Genomic DNA, 21,877 nt, shown 5'->3' on the forward strand with positions numbered 1-21,877 from the left:
GCCGCACTCGCCTGATCCATCTCCGTTTGATTTTTTTTATATGGGGTGCTGCAAAAAGTTAAGTCTTCGGCACTGCAGCCACTACCAAAGAAGGCTGAATTAGGGAATCGGTTTTCAATAGAACGAGCAGCACGTGAGGGATCGCTAGGAAGATGCGGAAAATGCCTTGAGGGTGGAGGTCGCCAATTCGAACATTTAGGAAAATGTTTTTAATATTATTATTTTTTATCATTTTACGAATGATTGTTGTTAGTTATTTTAGTTTTAATAAAACTCGTTCCTCGACAGTTTCAGAGTATAAAGTTTGCTTTTGACAGAACCGAAACGGTTGATTTTAGGTATAGGCATTAGGGCACAAAGTGAGAGCAATTTTTAGGGCTTAAGGCGATGCCATTAAGGAAAATGGGGCTTCACATTTGGAAAACACAGGAGTTTTTAATGATTTGTTACTGCCAACTTTGACAATTATTCATGAGCACCCTGTATGTTTCACTGGACGCGCGGCTGAAGTAGTGCTTCACTAGCAACACCCCGAAAGGTCGCAGCGACACAGCTTTCCCTTTCCATGACATCGCCAGATGAATCAGTGACTGCAACTGCCAAAATTCATCTTTAAGCCTGAATATCTCCAGAACGGTTAAAGATAGGCGTAAAACATTTCGTATACACGGTGTTCGGGATTCATCGTAGAGTAGAAAAATGCGATAAAACTTGTACATACTAAACATGACATCCACTTCTGGTATAACCGCAAGCGCCGCAATCTTGAACATATTTTCAACGCGTACCCCCCAACGACTGAGGCTTAACCCCCGATTTTTGGATTTTTCCAAATTCTGGTTTTCCCCCAATCGATGGGGAGGATCGCCCTGTGTAATGAGTCCCCGGAGCGAGCGTTCGCCCCCGTATCTAACACGTAGGACCTAGGAACCCTACGTGTTACATCGTTAAAATTACAAAACTCCCCACTGACCCATCAAGCACGAAGAAAAATAGTTCTAATAAACGTCCCAAAGCGATCCAGGCCAGAAAAGGCAAAAATTTCCAGGCCGGCGTGTTCGCAAAAAAATTGATGAGTTATTAAACGGCCGAAACGTCGTACCTTCTTCGTTCTTGGATTTGCGATGAGCTTTCGACGTCCAGCCAGATTAAACGAAAATGAGTTTCATGGGGTCGCCCATGAAGAGGTCGTGACGTCCACGTTCTCCGTGAACCTGAGCCAAACTTGCGGACCTGCGAACAATAGAGGGGTGAGAAAGATATCGCCGCGTTTTGGCTTTTCTGCAATTCAACCCTGGAAAAACGGAAGGGAAAAGAGCATTTTTCGTTTTTCCTCGGATATCTCAAGACTGTTTTTACATTAAGAAAACGAAACGCCCGTTTCGGAAAGGCGCGACGCAGCCTGCGTTGCACCACCGATGGTTTGCGACATCTCCTCTTTGGGACTCGAATTGGGAACGCTCTGTAGAACTCTCCGAGCATGACTGAAACCTTCGCTGCAGTTCATTCGTGATAAATCGAAACAGTTCCTGAGTGACCAACGATCTCCAGCATGCTCGTTACGCTTTACAATTACAGAACCGGTTACAAGTGCCCCCCCCCTCCCCCCTTCATCCCCATCATTATGGGGCTTGAGATGTGTACAATGAGTTTTCGTTCGTTTCAAGGTAGTCAGAGGATATGCCCATTTTTCAATGCGGCGAAATATAGACGCTCGTTATTCCATATACAGGGTGTTGTTTCGGTACGTGGCCAAACTTCGACGGGTGATACTTCGCGCGATTCCAAGGCGAAAAAGTTATACTTTCACGCAATTTGGGGGCCCGTTATGGCTACTTTTAAAAATTACTTTCGTACTATACGGGGTGTCGCAAAAGTTGTAAAAAGCCCTTTTTTCAACGGAGCCCCCTGTATGTTGTTGCATTTTAAGATTACCCGATCGATTTGAGTCTCTGTGTAATTAGGTTTGGAATGCCTAACACTTGAGGTTTTTCAAATAACTGAAATTTAATCAAATTTTTTAGTGTTTTTTAGTAATTTTCAGAGTAAAGTGTAACAATAGACGGATTACAATAAATTTGCCGTCTTCTACAGGGTGTCCAAACACTAAAACTGACCAAATAAGAACTTCAACTGGCTGTAAATTGATTAATTTGAGTGCAGAGTCATATTTCTTAACTTGTGATGAAATGTAACTTTCGGTACGGTATTAGCATGTTCATAGCTGAGTCTTGTTGCAAAATGCGCTAAGTAATTGTTCCTTGAGCCACTCGGTGTTTTTTCACTAAAAATTCTAAATCGCACGTCAACCACAACATAAAACAAAAGCGAAATATTTATAACACATATTCGCTCCCAAATTCTTTTTTTAAAACACCTGCTAACCCTGGACCTTTGCAGGGGCAACAGCCCCCAACGCGTCCCTTATGCGTATTTTCACATCGCGTGGGGTTGTCGGAGGCGTATTGCAGACAATTTCCTTTATGTATCCCCACGTAAAGAAAGCGAACTTAGTCAAGTCTGGAGATCTGGGAGGCCAATCATTTTGACCGTTCAACGCCGCAACAACATTCAAATAATCACGTGAGATTTAGGACTTTTATTAACAAAAAAAAAAACCTAAATGGCGCAAAAAAATAACAACTATTCAGCGCGTTTGTGTGAAAACGCGTAAAGTTAGAAATTACCACGTAAAGTAGTCCAGCGAATTTATGTCGGGTGATCCGGGAGGCCATTTGCTGCCGAAGCACGCTAATGCCTCTCTCGAAGCAATTAAAAATTACATTTCCTGGTAAGTTAAACAATATGGCGGCGTACTTAGATTAATAAAGTTATGGTCGTTTAAAAGTTCTTATTTGATTAGTTTTAATGTTTGGACACCCCGTGTAAAATGGCGTTAAATTTTAATAAAATTCAATTTATTTGAGAAATCTTGAGTTTCGCGTATTCTAAAATAGACGCTTAATTTGATCGAGAAACCCAAAAAGGCAATAACATACGAGGGGTTCCATTAAAGAAACATAACTTTAATGCTTTTAAGGCCTTGGAAATATCTTGTATTGGGCGTTCATTAGGCGCATGTACTTTTACCAAGGGATGCATCCCCAACTGGATTTATCCCAAAAAGTTCCCATGGATGGAGCTGGATGCCACGTGACTAAAGGGCGTTGAAATATCATTTTTAATTTGGTTTCAATTTACCGGCAAAAAAGTAGTCCAGCGGATTCATGTCGGGTTATCTGGGAGGCCGTTTGCTTCTGTGTCACAGTTTTCTTAACCGATGGATTGGAGGAGCAGCACCGCACCCATGGCCCCCCTGATCACCAGACATGAATCCGCTGGATTACTTTGGAGGGGGTAAAATTGAAATCCTCAGGGTACAAAATTCCGGTGGAAAATGCAGACTTGTGAAATAGAAGAATCGATTCTTATACGGAAATTAAAAATACACCGGGTGTGTCGAGAGAGTTCGTCAGTCAATGTTGAGAAGAACAGGTGCGTGCACGGCACTCTGAGGTAGCCGCTTTCAACAATTATTACAATGTTAAATTAATTTTAATAACTTCAATAATTATTATTAAATGAACTTTACCCCAGTCATGTTATTTATAAGATTGTTTATCCCCAAAACATTTAGTTCCACAGACATTTTCCAAGAGTGCCCCTTTTCAATAGAAGTAAATGTACAATGAGGCCATTAACACAAAAGTGGCATACAGGGTAGAGCAAAAAAGTTGGGGCCAATTAAGATATGATGGAACCCTGTATATGGCACCCTCTGTCAGTAATAAAAAAATTAAGGCAAATTTGGGTTTGACGTCATAAAAACCCCGCATACCAAAATTTGTTCGAGAATATTAAAAAAAAAACTAGTTAATAATGAAATTTCAACCCCCTTTGGTTGGGGGTTGAACGAAGACGTTGCGGACCTACGGAATTGGCCAAAATACTTGGGACTTAAAATATTGCGCTTTAATGTAGAGACTCCTGAACCGATGTAAAAAAGACAGTAAAGCCTCAGTTTTGGTCGACCTGTATACAGGGTGTCCCAGAAATTAGTGTGCAAAAACAGTATTTGTGGTGTTTTTATTAAGCGACAAGTCCGAATATTTTTGAGATCCCCCTGTATGTAGAATACTCGAATGGTAAAAGATCAATAATTTCGGCATGGTTGACTCACGTTGTGAACGCACAAAGATGATTCAAGTGTATATAAACAGAGAAATATTTCTTGTAATCTTTCACGATGCTCGTACCGCAGTAGTACCTTTGCCGTCTATAAGTAAAGTCGGTCGGTTAGTGCGTTCTCGTTTTGTGGATCCCAATTTCCACCAAATATACTCATAATTTCCAACAATAATGGAAGACATTTTGAACACTTAGTGCAACCTCTTTTGGAGGTAAGTCAAAAATTTAAATTATTTTAACGGTAAATAACGTAATGCCCCAATAACTCCCCCTACTTAACTGTACGCGTTCATTGACTATTCGCAAAGAAAGACATGCGCATCAGGAAGCAGGCAAAAAATTTCGTAAATGTCTATGCGAAGGATCCGAAATGGGATAAATGTTAGATGCCATAGGCGGGCAATAGAATTGTAATAGATCTTTTGATGAATTGAGCTGGAAAGCAAAAAATGTTGCTTTTTACGAGTTCTATTATTGATTCAAATTGTGGCACTTATTTCTGAAACACCCTGTATAGTATCGAAATTTTGTTATTTGCGCTCTTTAATGGAAAAAATTAATAAACAATTTTTCGTGTTGAACAAAATACCTGGAACCTATTTTTTTTTACTTAAAAGCTGTTTTTATCCTTTTTTCATCATTTTGTTTAAAGTTACTTACTACATACACCACTTCTCATGTTTCAAAAATGGCAAAAGGCAAATCACGTTCGCTCGATTTGAAAAGTAGAATTATTCAGTTTTGCAATCAAGGAACAGTGCAGAAAGATATTTTCGTAAGACTAAAATTTCAAAAAATGCTGTATTGCGCATGACTAAAAAGTTTATAGTGTACGACCGTGTTACCCCGGGAAAAGGTGCAGGAAGGCCTAAAAAGGCTACCAGACGAATTGATTGAAAAAAATGATCAACGTTGCAAAAGTGGCCGGTTTCTGCCATCATCAAAGATCTTGCAAAAAGTACAGACGAATGGACGTTCAGGAATTTCATCGAGAACCATCAAAAGAAGGCTGTTAGAAGGTGAGCTAAGAGCTTACCGTCCAGCAAAAAGACCACTGTTACAGAAGAAGAACATCAAGGCACGTTTACAGTTTGCACTAGATCGTATTCACTGGACAGTACAAGATTGCGAAAAAGCTCTTTCCAATGACGAATCCCAATGCAACCCCATTTCCACTGACGGTATACTCAACATAAGGCGTCTAAAGGACTAAAGACTATGTAAAACATATACTAAAGCTATCGTTAAACATAATGGCGGAAGTGTGGCGGTGCGTTTCTTGGTATGGTACGGGTCCCATTCATCGTGCTGTTGGAAAAATGGACAGATTCGCACATCGAGAAATGTAATGGAACCCGTTCGTTTAAATCAATGCCGGTTCGCTTTATTTTCCAACGCGACAGTAGTCCTGAGCACTCTTCAAAAGCAGTGAAAGAGTGGTTAGAAAAGAAAACGGGTGCGCAACATGAAGTAGCCTGCCGAAAGTCCGGATTTAAATCCAATAGAGAATTTATGGGAACTCGTTGGTCGCATGGTTCGAACAGGGGAACCCGTTGGAAATGGACGAGAACTGTTTGAAAGCCTCATACAAGTCTGGCATCGAATTGATCGGCGATTGATTGAGGAATTAATGGAATCGATGCCTAGCAGGGTGGTTGAAGCAAAGGGATACCGCACCAAATACTAAAGATGTTTTTATTTTCATTTTTAACGTTGAAATTTTCTATTAAACTAGCCAAGTTCCAACAATTTTGTCCAGCTATTATTAATTTTTCTGCTATAAACGTGAATTTTTATAAAAAGTATTTTTTTGTTTTGGTATGATTGAAATGTGTCTTTACTACGCATAAAATGACATAGAAAAAACTTGGAGATATATTTTTTTCAATTTATGCGCACTTTAAAAAAGTTTCAAGTCTTTTGGCCAACACTGTACATTCATGGGAACTTGTTGTGACAAAATCAGTTAAAGATTCACGCCTTAAAATAGGTACATGCACTTAATTAACACCCTGTATGAGACCGCTTTCCCTTAATTTTAATGAAACAAATTTAAAAAAATCATTTCTTTGAACATATACGACTAAACAAATTTTTGGTCAAACCTCCCTCACGACCGCACGGTTTCCCCTTTTCTATCAAGTACTTGGCCCTTCACCCTTTCGATTAACCCTTGGAAGACTCCAGGGGGAATATCATACCAGTTTTCAGCAACTTCTTCAGATCCTCAATGCCGGGCAAGTGGCGTCGTCCCTGACCGTGCACGTCGCCCCAAAAATTATCCATTGGGTTTAGATCTGGACTCTTCGCGGGCCACTCCGTCGCATTAGTGTTCTGGCCGGGTAACCATGCAATAATACAGAGGGAATTCCATTAAAAAAAAAGAAACTTTTTGAACAGGGCCTTTGGGGCACCCTGTATGATACGAAAATGATTTTAAACGGTAACCATAATGGGCCCCCATGTGGCCAAGGGGTAAAACTTTTTGAAAGTCTCACATTTTGGCGGCAACATTCCCTACCGTATAGCGCGAATTACCCTGTATAAACACGGTAACGCTGGTTGTGTGCTCCTCTATGACCCTCTTAAGTTTGGCCCAAGCTTTTTACAGCACCTTACATGCATTATTCGGAGGGAAGTTAGTTAAATTTTCAAAAGACATGACATGGGTTAACAAATAGGCGTTGCGGGACTCAAAATTGGTAAAAGCGCGTTGAGAGGCAAAGCAAGAGCTCATGAAGAAGTAGAAGCTGTCATTACTGCTCTGCCTCGAAAGTCTTAGACAAATCGTTTGGCATAGAGCCGTTTTGTGTTCGGACATTTCTCTGTGGCAGAGATGTGCCAAGACTTAATGCTACCTGTGAAAAGGAAGGAATTTGCCACCGGCAATGGGGCCCTCATGGATAATTTTGGTATAATTTGTAATTTGCGATAAGCCTGTAGAGGGCACTATTATCCAGGACGCGCTTATGCCTAAAAGAGAAAAAAAACTAAAAAATTGTCTTAAAAAAATATAAAAAAGTTACTTTTCTTACCTAACCTTAAGTATATTTTAACAATGAATGTGGACGAACTAACCATAACTACATACATACTTCCTGCCGGAGAAAATCACTTCCTATAATATTTCAACAAATGCGTAATGAGGTAATCGGAATCGTCCTTATTGATTCTTCTTAAATAATCGTTCACGTACACGGTGTTGAAGCATTTAATTCCTTGTTGCGCCAACGGCACGTACGCCGAAAAGTCCTTGACCATCTTAATCTCCAAAAGGCAGTGCGTGGCGTGTATGGCATCCTCGAACGGAGGCTCCACATTAACAACGACTCCTCCTCCTGCCTTGATCACGTTAATGATGGGTATCCTCGATTCCGCGACGACAATAGCCCGCATGTCGTTAAACGCTCCGTAGCCCCTTCGCGAGACTTCCCTCCTCCAGAAGTAGGGCCCCCCATCCTCCTTCCCGAAGGACACGTTCGCGCGAGCATTCGGATTCCCGAATTCAAACTCCTCTTCCTCCAAGAACCGCCCGGCGGCCTTCGACTTCTCTATGTAGGAAATGTGTAAAATCCATTTCCCTGCCGCCATACTCGCCAGGGTTTTCTCGTTCTTGGCCAATCTGGGGCAGATCAGGTGAGTGACCGATGGGTCGTAGCTAACTGAAGTGAGGACCGCGGCACCTAAATCTTTGACGTTTGCAGTAAGTTCTTCTCTCAAATTAATCTCAATTCCGGAAAACATGAATACTTTAGACTGGGGATTTTGAGTTCGGTCTTCCCCGTAGTCCCAACCGACCGTGAACACTTGGGACTGTACCACTTCGGACGATTTCTCGATCCCAGGAACCTTCATGGTAGATTCGAACATCCGGCTGATCGAAGTTCTTGTGGCGCTCGCCGATCCATTGGCCATCACAATCTGATGTAGTTCCTGTAGTTTCTGTTGCAATTCGACGTTTTCACAGGGAGATTCGGTTACATCTTGGTCGTCCGGTTCAACCGCCTGATCCACGCCGGAACTGTCATGTTGAGGTTGAGCTTCACCTCGATCTTCATTGATCTGCTCCGTTTCATCATTCAAGCTGAGATTCTCACGTTGGGTATCTTCACAAAATTCGCCTCTGCCTAACAACTTGTCCACTAAGCGTCGTTTCAGTTCCGACAAGGGTGTGCTTAAACGTCTCCGGGCAGGCGGATCAAAATCCGGGAAAGAGTTCAGGTACCTTTGCAACTCCTTTCTCAAGGCTCGATTCGGATTTGGTGTGAAAAACGCTTCTAATGGAGTGTCCGGGGTCTTTGGGTCCCAGGGATAGTAAGTTCTTGGCGTAGGAGGTGTCGGCAACACCTTGTTATCAATGGCTTCTTGTATCAGTTTGTTAACTGGAGTCACCTGACTGCAACCATCAATAGACTTCCTCAAATTGCGTACTTGATTAACAGGAGTTTTTGTAATATCACTTTTCACATCCGTGACTCGTTGCATCGAAGCATCTTTAGGAACTATAACCTGTTCGTCGGCACCACTTTCTGTAGCTATAAAGTAATTTTCTATCGGTGCTTTTGTACATTTTCTCAAGCATTCCAGCACCCAGTCTCTGCTTACCACAGGTAAGCCCCATTGCACTGCAGCCTCGTATTTCTTCCCATTAGGTTCTGGGCAAACCAGATGAGTGCACGCCAAGATATTCTTTTCCTGACGCGTTTTCCGCGAGAACTGTTCTTGATAGATCCCGCCAAGCCTCTCGATGACCTCTCTCAGAAAGTGTCTTTCGTCTGAAGTATAACTGCTTATGGTAATCACACACCCGGTTAAAGGAGTTACTGAGGGTGTCTCTATGATTCTATGATAATATTTGAGATCAGTGTACAAGGTTTGATCCTCGAGGCAACGATTAAACCATAAAATGTTTACTATTTCTTTCGCTTTAGGTGGGTCTGGCTGCCACACTGTCGGATACACTGCGTAATCGCAACATCCCTCGAAATTTCTATCTGCAATGGTGCCACGAGCGGCTGTGACTTGGGCCACAATCATCTCCATTTCCTCTTCGTTAAAACCATCGAAAAAGAAGGTCAAATTGCTAAAAATCGGAAGTATGTCGATTTGCAAAGACTCTGCTTCTTCGTTTAATTGGGTCGAAGTATTGTTCGGCCGAAATTCCATGGTCTTATTGCTAGCGTCCTCCCTCATCGAGCAGAGGCCTCCCACGCCAAATTCTCCTTTTTCCTTGGAGGTAAATGGATCGATCTCCTGCTGATTCAAAAATTTGGCCAATGTATCTTCTTCCTCTCCATTGTTAACGTTGCTACCTTGCAGGTATTTTTGCGTTAATGCATCTTCCTGAGCTGCTGCTGCTGCTGCCACCCCGGTCACATCACTGGTCTGTCTCTTCAGAGAACTATCACCTTGAAGGAAAGTTAACACTTTTTTATTCAGCGGGGAGCCCCGCAATAAGGTGCCTTCCTTAGCGTTGGAGTCGTTGCTCAGGTACATTTCTTCGTTCATAGGACGTCGCTGTTCCACTGAATCAATCAGCCAGTGGACATTTACTAAAACACAATCAGAATTCGACGTTTTAATTGAAATTACTTCGCTGCAATGTGAATCCCCTACAATTACATGAGACACACGGCTTGAGAAGGAATCATACCGAGTGGCGCCACTGATATTAATTATCTTGTTCAATTTGTCTCTGACTGAAGGGCTGAAACCGACCACTAAAACCGAACATCCCTCCAAAAAACTACCTGCGCTTTTGACTTTCTTTATGTCCAGCTTGTCCACCAGGTCTTCGTCTGCCTTCCTCTTGTTATTTTTCTTTATGCTGTGTGTTAAGCTTGCTTCAAGAGTGCGATTGCTAGCCGATCCAACAATTGCGCTTATGGTTGAAATGGTTGAGAAATTTGGGTCGATGTTTTCTCCGTCTTTCGTAGGAGTTGAAACTGCTACACTTTTAACTTTATAGTGCTCAAGGGGCAAAGCATAACCCCGTTCAACACTGTTGTAAACCCAGTCGAGGCTAACGCAAATATCTGCCTTCAACTTACTTGCCGCTTTATACTTTTCGCTGGTTGTTCCGGCCACGCCATGGCAAATCAACACATCGGTTTTCGAAATATTTAGATGACTCACCATGGTGCCCCCATTTTCCTCAATCAGCTTCCCCACTTTTTTTCTTTCGTTGGAAGACAATCCGCTGCTGCAGATTGTTAAATGGTGGAATGCAGGACATCTGTATTTGTCCAATATTTCCTGATCATTCGCATCGACATCCTCAGTGGTATTGAATAAATAATCAACCCATTTGGGCAGCATCACCTTTATCTCACGCTCAACTGCTAGTTTGTACTTTTCAGATATTGTCCGGTCACATATCAAATGTGTGGTGGTTTCAGCGAAAACTGATGTGCAAACGCCACCCATGAGCCTCACATTTCTGCTTATGGTCTGCTTGTCAGGTTTGGGCAAGTGAGTGCAGGTTACTTCGCATCCATACATCTTAACGTTTAGTATTGGCCACTGGAAGCTTGGTATTGGTTTTCCTTCAGATAAACATACTAACATGGCTTTCGGACCCAACACCATGCATTTTTTCTCTATCAAGGCACTAAAATCACGTCCCTGGAAATTTTCAAACACCAAGTAATCACGGTTTGGAGTAAAATCAATTCCATCTAATTCTGCCTCTTTCACCCACAACAGGGTCTTTACAGTTTGCTTGCACACTTCAAAGGCTTGAACCATTACTTCAGATGCGGCAGATTCATGATCAACTTCTTTGGGAAGGACAAACATAACTCGTATATCTCCCATAGTGAATAGATTTTCCCTAAAACAAAGAAGAGCAATATACAAAATGGTAATTTGAAGTACATGTTGAATTACTAAAAACAACACTTTAATGTGTAGATTTACCGGTTATTTAGGGAATTGTGGAAAAATCAAAGCATCCCTGAGTGAGTGCACAAACCCAAAATCTACCACTAATTCTGTGTCTCTTATTTGCCTCCTATTCTTATTTTACGTTTTTTTTTTTAATAATTTTTGCTTTATCACACTTTTTCATTGCTAGTACCCATGTTTTCATCTTTGACTTTATATAAAACTGTTGTTTATTGTTTTTTCTAGCTTAACTTTTCTATTTCCCGTCTTAAAGTAAGTCTTTCTTTGTTAATAGCAGTGAGGGTATTAATTCACATTACAAAGAAATGTACATGCGTGAATTATACTATTTTTAACATCTAAATAAACTTATTATGAGTTGTTCCAATTGGGTTACTTCTAGTATTGCTAGAAAGCTCAGTGTTAGTTTGAGTTGGGCTCATTTATGGAAATAAATGTTTGAATGTACCTTTGTTTTATAGACAAATTAACAAATAAGTATATGGTAATACTTGAGAAAATGTAGTACCAATATTAATTATCTTGATTTTTTAGCACAGAGCTATTCCAGTCAAAGTCCATCATTTTTATTCATGTTTCTTTCCGCTTATAACTTTTAATTGAAAGTTTTAGTAGTTATGCATTCCTCCACACAGGGTAACCCATTTAAAACAACCCACCTAAAATATCTTGAATGGAAAATTTTTATTCGGAAAACCCCGAGACATCAATTTTGCTTTTAAGGGGGACATTTTTAGATCATAAATTTGTAGGTGTAAAGTCCAATGGCGTTAAATCAGGCGATCTTAGGAAAATGGCTTTACACCTACCAATTTATGATCTAAAAATGTCCCCCTTAAAAATAAAATTGACATATTTTGGGGTTTTCTGAAGAAAGAAATTCCATTTAAGACACTTCACATGGACTGTTTTAAATGGCCACCCTCAATTCTCCGAGTTCACGCAACGTTACATACGTGTTTCTGTGCTATTGACCAGTTGTAGAAATTAGTGCTCACCCCAAAATTCTCCGAATTGAAACTGGCAACATCAAGCAGAAAGATAAATCAGAGATTCGTCAGTTTTTTTGGGTTTTATCCCAAACACAAACTATAAATCTAAGGTCACATTAACCTCCTCTCCATCTATCTACATCAACTTTCCTCAAGATTATGCCTGGAGAAGTCAACAAAGCTAACCCAAACCACCCCATTTCCCATACCAATTTTTGATGGTTTTTATATTTGATACACAGTATTTGCAGTGTATTTGAAGTTATTGTGGGGCCATTCTCAGGCTGAAAGTCGTAATTGCACTGTTTAATAACTTATTATTCAGTACTTAAGTCAAACCGAAGCGAATCTAAGAGAACTGGCTCAAAGACAGGGGTGAAAGTAGTAATAACGTGTTCATCCTTAATATTCACCAGCACCATAATTATTAACAGTTTAAAGTGTTAAAAACTTACCTTTCTTTCATTGATCGGGTATAAAACACAATGAAAAATTAAATTTAAGACACCATACATTAAGACAACAATAAATAAAGCTCATTTGTCGTTGCAAATGCGGGTGCCCGATTCTATAGGAACTTCCAACGTGCGAGAGTGAGAACGACAATTTGGTCCAATGAAATTCGCGAATAAGATTCTTTTGACCAATCAGCGTCGCCAAAGCGCCATCTTCATCATCACGTGTTCCCACAGATTCAAGACCTTGAGGTAGGATTCTTAAAGTCTCGGTTCCATTTCGATTGGACCGTTCAGTATTGACAGTTGTCCAATCGATAGTTGCGCAACTGTTGACTCTGCTGAACCCGACCGATTAGACGAGGTTTCCGGCCCCGGAGAGCGTAAAAAGAAAATTTTGCTTAAGGAAATTCTTTGACCATTCAAAATCAGCCAAAGTACGGCTCGCATTCTTTCACGTTTCGAAGGAATCGAGGCCTTTTAGAGTAAACTCAACACAAAGGTCACATTAAGAATCTACACTCTTAAACGTGTGTTTACACCAATTTCTCACTGACAATTTTGACTACTTTGACAAATCCGGAACGGAACTCTGACGGTACATATTGTTATTTACATTTTCCTAACCTAATTTGCTTGTTTGTTATTGTTTTTTCTTATTATATTTGTTATTAGTAATAAAAATTTCTTTTTGCTTCTTCAACGTTCTATGTAAACGAAAGCCGAATAAATACTTGTTTAATGTGTAGTACAAACATTAACTTTAAATTTAACCGTTACAAGTAACCTTTTAATGGTGAATAAGTTGGGATAAAGCTGTGTATGTAGATTTCAAAGCTGCTAAAATGAGTTTACCCACAGATTTTGGACCAGACTCCGGAGGGAGGATAAAGGTATGTTGTGGTATACCTACTTTTGCCATAATGCCAGTGTGAATGCCAAATCATTGAAGTTTCGACGAGTTTAGCAAAGACATAATGTGATTGTTAGCTTGAAAATTGGGGCCCGCCATTGTTCATTGCTCAATTTTCAATGAAATTATGCCCTCTGTAGAGTTATCAACCAACAGAGAAACCAAGGTGGTGTTTTAATGCATATATATATATATATATATATATATGTTATTCCATGGAATTGTATTTTATGAAAGCTTACCATATTCTTCCATGGATTTTTGTGAAAATCTTCAGAAGTTCGTGAAAATCTTTGGTATTCTGGGATTTTTGGGAATGATAATGTGGTTTACGTCAAAAAAAAAACCTATCATTCCCCCGTGATTGCGAAGAACAACTTCTAAGTATCTCACACACATATATTCATCTCAAATGCATTTAGTTAACTGTTCTTTTTCTTCTCATTTTTCCTAGGCACTGAAAAGAGTGACAAAATTATCACTAAATTTTAACAGGAATGGTTATCACAGCCTTTCATAAATGGCAAATGTCATTTTCAGTTAATTTTAACTGAGAACAGTGCAATTGCATCATTCTCTAAAAGAAATGAAAGAATCTTCTTCAATTGTATAGAACATATTTAATGAAATTGAATGGATTCCTGCCAAAAGGGTAGAATTGTGCCATTATAAACCAATATTTCGTGAAAATTAGGATATTTGATTTTATAGAACAAAAATCAGTATTTCAGGGTTTCTCATCAAAAAGTTAGATATCTTATTGAAAAGGGGAACGTCTGCAAAGAGAAAACCACTTTATATAGTGGACAAATTGAGAATACTGACTAATTTCCCTCTTACTATCAGCATATTAAATTCACATTAAAGTCAAATAGGCATGCTAAAACTTAATTTATAAAATTCTTGGAAATGGTAAAAGAATTAATTCTCTACTTTGCTGTCTGACTACCATAATGAGATCTATCAGTCATTAAACCAAAAATTGAAACTGATTTTTCATTATTCCTAAAATAAATAAAACATGCACATTTTTCAATTCCATAGTTTTTTTACATATAATCTTCCAACTACAGTTATTGATACTTTAAATTATTGACCCAAAAGATAATTATGAGGCATATATGTGAGTAGAAAATGGCCTTAAAGAGTCATCATATGACCAAACACCCAAAATTAAATATGCAACGCAATAGGTCAAAAAAAAGGCAATAAGGTTGATAAATCAAATAAAAATAATTTTTTGTAATAAAATCTATATGTGAACGTTTCTTTTTCAGGGTGTTTGTATTGTCAAACCAATTGTTTATGGGAACATAGCTCGATATTTTGGAAAAAAACGAGAAGAAGATGGCCATACACATCAGTGGACTGTGTATGTTAAACCATACAGCAATGAAGATATGTCTGGATATGTCAAAAAAGTTCATTTCAAGTTGCATGAAAGCTATGCCAATCAGAATAGAATTGTCGTAAAACCACCATATGAAATCAGTGAAACTGGTTGGGGAGAATTTGAAATTGTTATTAAGATCCATTTTCATGATCCAAATGAAAGACCTGTAAGTCTATTCGTAATAGCAAAATTTCTGAATAAAGAGCAAAATCGTTGTTTGCCAATTTGCAGGTTACAATGTATCATATACTCAAATTATTCCATTCTGGGGGTACACAAGACATAGGTCTGGAACAAGGAAAAGGACTGGTTTCAGAGAGCTATGACGAAATCGTGTTTCAAGATCCAACGCAATTAATGCACCATTTATTAACCAGCACCAAGCAATTAACTTTAGGGAGATGGGAACACAACACTAACTGTCAGTCTTGTATGGTGGAATATTCTTTCTTAATTATACTTTTCTGATGGTTTTAGTCGAAGAAAAGAAGGAGAAAACTTTAAAAGCCATCCTAGAGGCCAAACAGAAAGTAAAAATTGAAATTGCCGCGCATAAGAACAAACTGAAGCTTGCCAAGGAAACTATTGAGCACTTTAAAGATGAAATTGCCAAATGTCAAGATTCCCAAGCGTGTCCTGGCACGTGAAAGTTACGTAAAACAATCTAATATAATACAGGACATAAGTTAATTAACGCAGTGGATAGGAAAGAAGAATTGGCTTAACTGAATGCCATGTAAACTGTGTGAACTGAGACTGTTTTGAAAATGCAAACTTGATTCTTCTTCCTTATTATATATGTACAATTTTTTGTATAAAACTTGTGAAAAAACACATCTGTTTTGAATTTATTATTTCCAATTTTTATGTCGATGCAAAAACAAAATGTTTTTTACATTCCAATGGCGTCGAAAATTGAAGGTATCTCTCGACAGAACCCAATCATGATTTTACCATTTATATCTGTAAATGATAAGTGAAACCAAACTGATTTCCATTCAATGTGCCCCCAGCCATCTCAATCATTTTTTAAAAGTTCTGCGATATTTGCAAGTTAAGTTTCTTTAACGTCTCCGTTGATAATTAATAATAAATTCTTTCATATGCCCACAACTAGTACATCGCAACTTTGAGGTAGCATAGATCTCGCTACTTATGCTTTGCACAGGTATGTTCTGATATTTGACTTTTAGTAATGTTGATGTACTATGGTTCGCACGTTAGAAGGTAATTTCTAAGCTATTAATATAGGCGCAATGTCTAACGGTCGTATCGTTGTTATAATATGATAAGTACTAAATTCGATATTATAAAAACATTTAAATCTTCTGCTCACACACACACATAAACTAAAACGCGACAAAATTGAACCTTTCTCTCGATCGATTTGCATCGAAATTCATTTTTTGATAAGGCGACAGTGGAAAAATTACAAAAAATTTCGCCCGTGGCCAAGGCGTCCTGCATAATGACTAAACGTCGAATGACTACTAACTGTTGTTTTGAAGAAAGGGAATAACACATATTAAAAACACTGAATTAAGTTGAGTACTTACACTCCACACAAGTATACAACATCCAAATTTGTCTTAGCTTGGGTTTTCTTCGCTTCAGCATGACGGCCATGCTTCGTGGGAGTATACCGCTTCTCTCCGCATATATGTTCAATAAATTGTTTAACTGAAACAAGTCACGTTACTATTAAACTTGAGGTTAGTGACGAGACAAACAAATTTATTATCATCTTTATCAAAGTCAGGAGAGACTAGCACACTCCATAGGCTTACCGTCACGCTCAATACTAAGTTTATTTCTTATATGCAAGCAACTATAACATTGAGTAAAAATATTTACGATAGAAAAATTAAACAATCATTATATTCCTTATCCCACTGCGGATGTAATGAGTTCGGCGACGCTTTCGTCTTGCGAACGCACCGTTAACTGCATCGTAACTCCGTCTGCTAGGGCCAACTTGGCCCTTACCAAGATATCAATGCCGCCTCTAAAGATGCCTGTAAATTGGGTGTAAATCGCACATTTGAAAAACGCACGTTTATCTAATAATTCTCACCAGCCAGAAGCAACGTATGGGTGGTTTTTCCTTTGGGTACCTTGTCACTCCTCTCAGCGGGCTGCAAGCCCAGGAACTTGACGATATTCGTGACGGCCTCTTCCAAGCTGCTCATAGAGCTTAACGCATACGTATCTTCCATTTCATGAAAAGAGGACTCTGCCTCTTCCCATGCGGCTCCCCAATTTGCTTTGCTAATTTTCTGGATTTGATCGCCTAAGGTTATCTCAAGATCTTCAAGGATGTACTTGTCATCGTAACCTAAATCCGCTGATTTATATTTGTAAAGAAACGAGGTTATATGGTTTTACCTTCGTCAATATCGGGAAGGCCTGTGGCAGGATCGCAATCCTTAATAATGAACTTCATAACGGCTCCAAATGTACCAATACTGTTGAGTAAATCGTCTTCGGGAAAGTTGAGAATCACATAAACTGTGCCCGTTTCGTTATATGACAGTTTTTCACATGGAATTTCTTTCAGAATTTCGTAACCTTTACAAGAAACTCATAAAACCATTGTCAGAAGGATGCTTTAAAACGTACTAACCCTCGCTGGGATCCAGTTGTATCCGAACATTTTCTAGAAGTTGGTCATTGAGGGTATTGAGGCAGTCGAATTGAAGGACGACATGTTTCGCATAACTGTGTTTAATACATCGCACCACATATTCGGTCTCGGACTCGGTAAGTTCCACCACTTCCGAGCTGCGGAATAATGGGCCAAAAGACTGAACTTCTGAAATAAAGAAAACGATTCTTTGAGTTCTGAACCATTTCAGAATTTACGTACTGAAGATCAAAAAAGTACGCAAATAATGGTAAAAAGGCTGTCATTGCAGGCTGGAATTGAAGCTGATAGGCTGAATTTCTCTGATAATTTAATGTGTGCAACTGGATGTCTGTTGCACAAATATGCATATGTTCTGTGACTCGACAGACACGATATAAGAACGAGTTCTAACGAAATCGCACTTATGATTACACATAAATTAATTGTAAGTTTTCCAAGTTTTAATGTGCTTTATGGAAATAAAACAATTTCGTTAGATCTGAAGTTGCTATTTGATTCGATAAAAATAAGGCTTCATTACATCTTCTTGAGTAATCCAACGAATAAACCTACCGGGCAACGAAGACAATTTTTCCGCAAAGTTCTCCTCCCGGGAAACAGGCTGTGCTTTAGCCGGACCACTACTAACCAACATTCCCTCAGTTTTCTGTTTAATTTCAAGTTCGTCCGGCTTCGAAACGGCTGCAACGGGCACGGTTTTAATATCAAAAGGCCGTTCAGTACCAGACTGTAAGTATTCCGTTAACGATCGTGCCAACGCCGGAATGGAAACCTTAAACCATTTAATTTACTCCTTTGTTATACAATAACAATGCGCATTAGTTTACCTGCAGTGTATCTAAGATGTAGTTATTATAAAGGCTCTTATCCTTTTTGGCCAAAATATTGCTATAATATGTAGCCCTGTCTCGGACTTCATCATCCGAATCCATTTGGCAGCGCGCAAGTAAAACTTGAATGTTTTCCAATAAATCGGGGCAAGAAGCTCCGAATTGAGCCATCGCTGAAACTGCTGCAGCTCTAATTGACGGACATTCCAAAATGACGCGGTTGTAGATAAATCGTATGTACCTAAAGTACAAATTTTCATATAGAAGAGACAACATATGATTCGTATTGACATACATCAATACGATTTCTCATATTGCTAACTTGCCTTGAAGGTTGTTTAGTCTTAGGCCCTTCTTTACCCAAAAGATTTAATATGCGTACAGCCAAAGAAACGTGTTCGCAATCCTCTATAAATTCGCATAGATGGGCTAGGCCTGTTTCCTTGGCTTCTGGATTATCTTGGATGATAGTTATGATCGTATCGGCAATTGAAGCTTTATATTCAAGTCCCCCTTCGTCTCTTAACATGGCGGATAAAAAGTTCATTAAAACACTGTGTTTACGTGGAAATTTTAAAGTTAAGGCTCGAATGGCTTGCACCACAACTACTTTAAATTCATCGCTTATTTCAGAGACGAAGGTGGCGATTTGTTTCATTAAACGGTCTACTGACGATTCGGCACCTGAAATTAAAGCAGCAGAATGTACTCTTCAATTTAAACCAATTAAAATACATACCAGTTTTCAGCAGTGTCGTTATAGCTAAAGTGGCTATGGATCTGTTTGAGTCAGTAATTAAGTTCTCCAAATCCAAATTACAAGCTGCAACAGCGGTAGGGTGAGAAATGGCGACTTGGTTTAAAGTTCTCACTGCTGCAAATCTAAAAGATTACATTGTTGAATTAGGAACATTAAAAAAATCCTTTGGATTTCCATTCCAAAACTAACCTCAAGGTGGGTTTTGGAGCCCCACAAAATAACTGCAGAACACTAATTGCTTGAGCTAATTCTCTACTGGTTGAATATTCCAAGTTCACAATTGCATAAGCAGCTTCATACACTACCATCTCAGATTTATGCCTAAAGCAGGATTCAATAAACTGACTGTAAGGAGATGAGCTCTCAACGCCCTCTTCTTCCATAAGCTTTGCCGCAATTCGAATCTATAAACAAAAATATTTTGATGGGTTTGTGTGTTGATGAGTTTGATGTTTGTAGTCTTGTAAGTGAAGTTTTACATACCAACATGCAAACTGCATAAGGTGATTTTAGCGACATTTTTGTCAGTCTCGCAACCAGTTTGGTTACCGCTAATCTGTCTGTCTTCCTGATGTGATATAGCAGACCCAATGCGTGGTACTGCACCATTATGCTAACATAATTATTGTGTTCAGACAAATAAACAGTAAGGTATATAATGTAGTTATTACTTATCACTGTTTACAGCCTCTTGCGCCTCATTTGCCCATCTTTTGACGACGTCAGGGGCGAATTTGGTCATGTGTAAAGAACTAACAAGGGCTGCGGAACTTACAGATGAATTGCGATCAACAATGGCTTGTTTCATGTATCTCTCGATTGCTTGAAGCATTGTAGCATCTAAAAATTTGGATAGTTTAGGTGGCTTTATGGCGATATCAGTGAGAAATGTTTCTATTAATTTGTGACAGTTTGTTACCACAAATATGTATATAGTGTCCACATTTTTGACACCTATTTCGCCTTTACACCTGTAAGTTTCATGTTTTCTGATAAAAATGTTTTACAAAAATTGTTATTAGGAATAGAACAAAAATTGGCATGACAACCAGTGAATAAAGGTTGATATGGTTACAGCAACGAGAAGTGAACAGAAATGATCAACCATTCAGTATTGCACAATATAAAGGAAACTTAATCACTTGAAGAGGCAGTGCTGGTACTCTCCTTTGATATGCAAGAAAATTCAATGATGAAGTGACTGACAACATTTGTGACTGCCTTACAACTCCCTACCCAACTTCCAATGAGATGAGCAGGACACTTTGGGATCGCAAGCCTGGTGTTTTTAGGAGATATCTAAACGAAAATTAGTGGGGTGGTTGCTTATCACCCCTCTTGGTACTGCTATTTCCATAATTTTATTCTTTGTAAACTCAACATTGATGAGTAATAACCAGGGCCTACCTTTTTATGAAAAAGCTTTGAAACCTCTTAACATAAAATAAAACATATTTTATTTTTGTTCTTCTAATAGATGAATAATTAGATATCCGTTCATTACCTGTAATACTACATAAGGCTCTGATAGCAGCAGCTCGGTACATATCCTCTTTTCCAGTCATATCTTTTGTTAAGCTAGAAGTGACGATAATAACATCATCGGCAATTGAGCTCAACTCCTTAATTCCCAAATACACTAATCTTCGAAGAATGACATCCTTGGACTGGAACAGCTTGGTCATTGCAAAAAAGACATCTGTGGCCTCTTTAGCGCTTAATTGCTCACCCTAAAGTAATTTTCCTATTTAATTAATTCAACCAAAGTACAATAAACACTTTGAAGTATCATAAATCCACACTTTTTTGATTACATGGTTTACCTGGTTCAACATGTAAAGCAATTTTGTCAAGATAGGGGTACATTTTCGGGGATTTACGGATGTTTCATTAAATATTCTAGCTTCTTGAAGAACAGTAGTCTTTTCAATGTTTTGAAACGGGTTTCCTCCACCTGAAAGGAAGAATTACTTAAATAGCGGAGCGAACACTTGAACATGAATAGACTTACCGTCTTCCTCTTCTTTTTTATCTCTTTTAAAACTACTCATTCTCCTAATTTTAAGGGCCCCTTTAGGAGATTTTTAACGAAATTTATGAAAAATATCGGAATATCGAAAAAGTGGACAACAAAACATCCACGTAAAACGCAGTGACATGTCAGTGACGGCAAACGTCAGTGTCAGTTACTGGTAATTGTCACTTTAAATTGAACCTCTTTAGTTAACAGCCATGAAGTAACGACTAACAACGTTGGATGGCGCTGCGTTTTACCTCCCTTTCATGTTAATTAATATTTTAGGAAGTTCTAGAGTTTTCTCCCGACTAAAGTAAGTAATTTTAAGGGCGTTATTGCGATAGTTGTTTGAACTGCTAACACTTCTTATTTTTAAAATGAGTCCAACGCTCATCTCAGTATGGCAGTTACTCTCATTTATGCCGTAGCATTGCTGTTTAGGTTGCAATGTAAAATAAACCCAACCCAGTTAAAAATATCATCAACAATCGACGATATTTCCGTTCTTTGAAGTAAGACTTCCAGGAGGATCCCCTTAGGCAGAAGTAAGCGAAGTAGTGCGCATTGATAGGGGATAGCATTACCCACAGTTACCATAGCGGTCTTATTAGTCAAATGAACAAGATATCCATCAGCTCAGGTTAGCAGCAATAGGCGGTGCAGTACTAAGTCGAATGAGTTGTTAAATTAAACAATTATTAAACACCCTGTATGGCAGTTAACGAAGATTATGCACTCGCAGTACGTTCAACATTTTTTAACTGAGCCCTGTCTGA

The 21,877-nt window shown here is 38.9% G+C and overlaps 4 protein-coding genes across 9 annotated transcripts in view; 1 reads left to right on the plus strand and 3 right to left on the minus strand.

The window, feature by feature from the left end:
* Tet (Ten-Eleven Translocation (TET) family protein) overlaps positions 1 to 6,494 on the minus strand; it is a 105,678-nt gene extending 99,184 nt beyond the window's left edge. For 4 of the 5 annotated variants that reach the window (XM_066301107.1, XM_066301110.1, XM_066301109.1 and 1 more), the window contains exon 1: positions 1,103 to 1,569. The gene's annotated coding sequence lies outside the window, so the exon portion shown is untranslated. Of the gene's footprint in view, positions 1 to 1,102; positions 1,570 to 6,389 lie in introns of those variants that run through there. The other variant, XM_066301108.1, reaches the window with a different exon arrangement.
* A 564-nt stretch (positions 6,495 to 7,058) lies between these two features.
* On the minus strand, positions 7,059 to 12,839 carry mus101 (mutagen-sensitive 101). 2 transcript variants are annotated; one of them, XR_010733815.1, is made up of 3 exons: positions 12,542 to 12,839; positions 7,224 to 11,020; positions 7,059 to 7,161 (listed from the first exon to the last, which is right to left on the minus strand). XR_010733815.1 is itself a non-coding variant. In XM_066301111.1 (2 exons), exons 1-2 carry the CDS (start codon positions 12,550 to 12,552, stop codon positions 7,300 to 7,302), a joined length of 3,732 nt encoding a protein of 1,243 aa, XP_066157208.1. In that variant the 5' UTR covers positions 12,553 to 12,839; the 3' UTR covers positions 7,187 to 7,299. The 2 variants fall into 2 exon arrangements, 1 of the variants encoding a protein (XP_066157208.1); XM_066301111.1 differs by lacking the exon at positions 7,059 to 7,161 and having other exon boundaries at positions 7,187 to 11,020.
* A 248-nt stretch (positions 12,840 to 13,087) lies between these two features.
* Gas41 (YEATS domain-containing protein 4 Gas41) lies at positions 13,088 to 15,681 on the plus strand. Its single transcript, XM_066301124.1, has 4 exons — positions 13,088 to 13,434; positions 14,732 to 15,013; positions 15,079 to 15,268; positions 15,325 to 15,681. Exons 1-4 carry the CDS (start codon positions 13,387 to 13,389, stop codon positions 15,492 to 15,494), a joined length of 690 nt encoding a protein of 229 aa, XP_066157221.1. The 5' UTR covers positions 13,088 to 13,386; the 3' UTR covers positions 15,495 to 15,681.
* A 705-nt stretch (positions 15,682 to 16,386) lies between these two features.
* On the minus strand, positions 16,387 to 21,680 carry gammaCOP (coat protein (coatomer) gamma). Its single transcript, XM_066301112.1, has 14 exons — positions 21,096 to 21,680; positions 20,908 to 21,038; positions 20,589 to 20,814; positions 19,756 to 19,924; positions 19,568 to 19,697; positions 19,274 to 19,488; positions 19,064 to 19,206; positions 18,651 to 19,008; positions 18,322 to 18,565; positions 18,047 to 18,266; positions 17,471 to 17,659; positions 17,233 to 17,415; positions 16,922 to 17,182; positions 16,387 to 16,862 (listed from the first exon to the last, which is right to left on the minus strand). The coding sequence occupies exons 1-14, from the start codon at positions 21,133 to 21,135 to the stop codon at positions 16,732 to 16,734; spliced, it is 2,640 nt and encodes an 879-aa protein (XP_066157209.1). The 5' UTR covers positions 21,136 to 21,680; the 3' UTR covers positions 16,387 to 16,731.
* Positions 21,681 to 21,877: the final 197 nt, after the last annotated feature.

Source organism: Euwallacea fornicatus, chromosome 38 (assembly GCF_040115645.1).
Source record: "Euwallacea fornicatus isolate EFF26 chromosome 38, ASM4011564v1, whole genome shotgun sequence".
In the NCBI taxonomy this organism is placed as follows: Eukaryota; Metazoa; Arthropoda; class Insecta; order Coleoptera; family Curculionidae; genus Euwallacea; species Euwallacea fornicatus.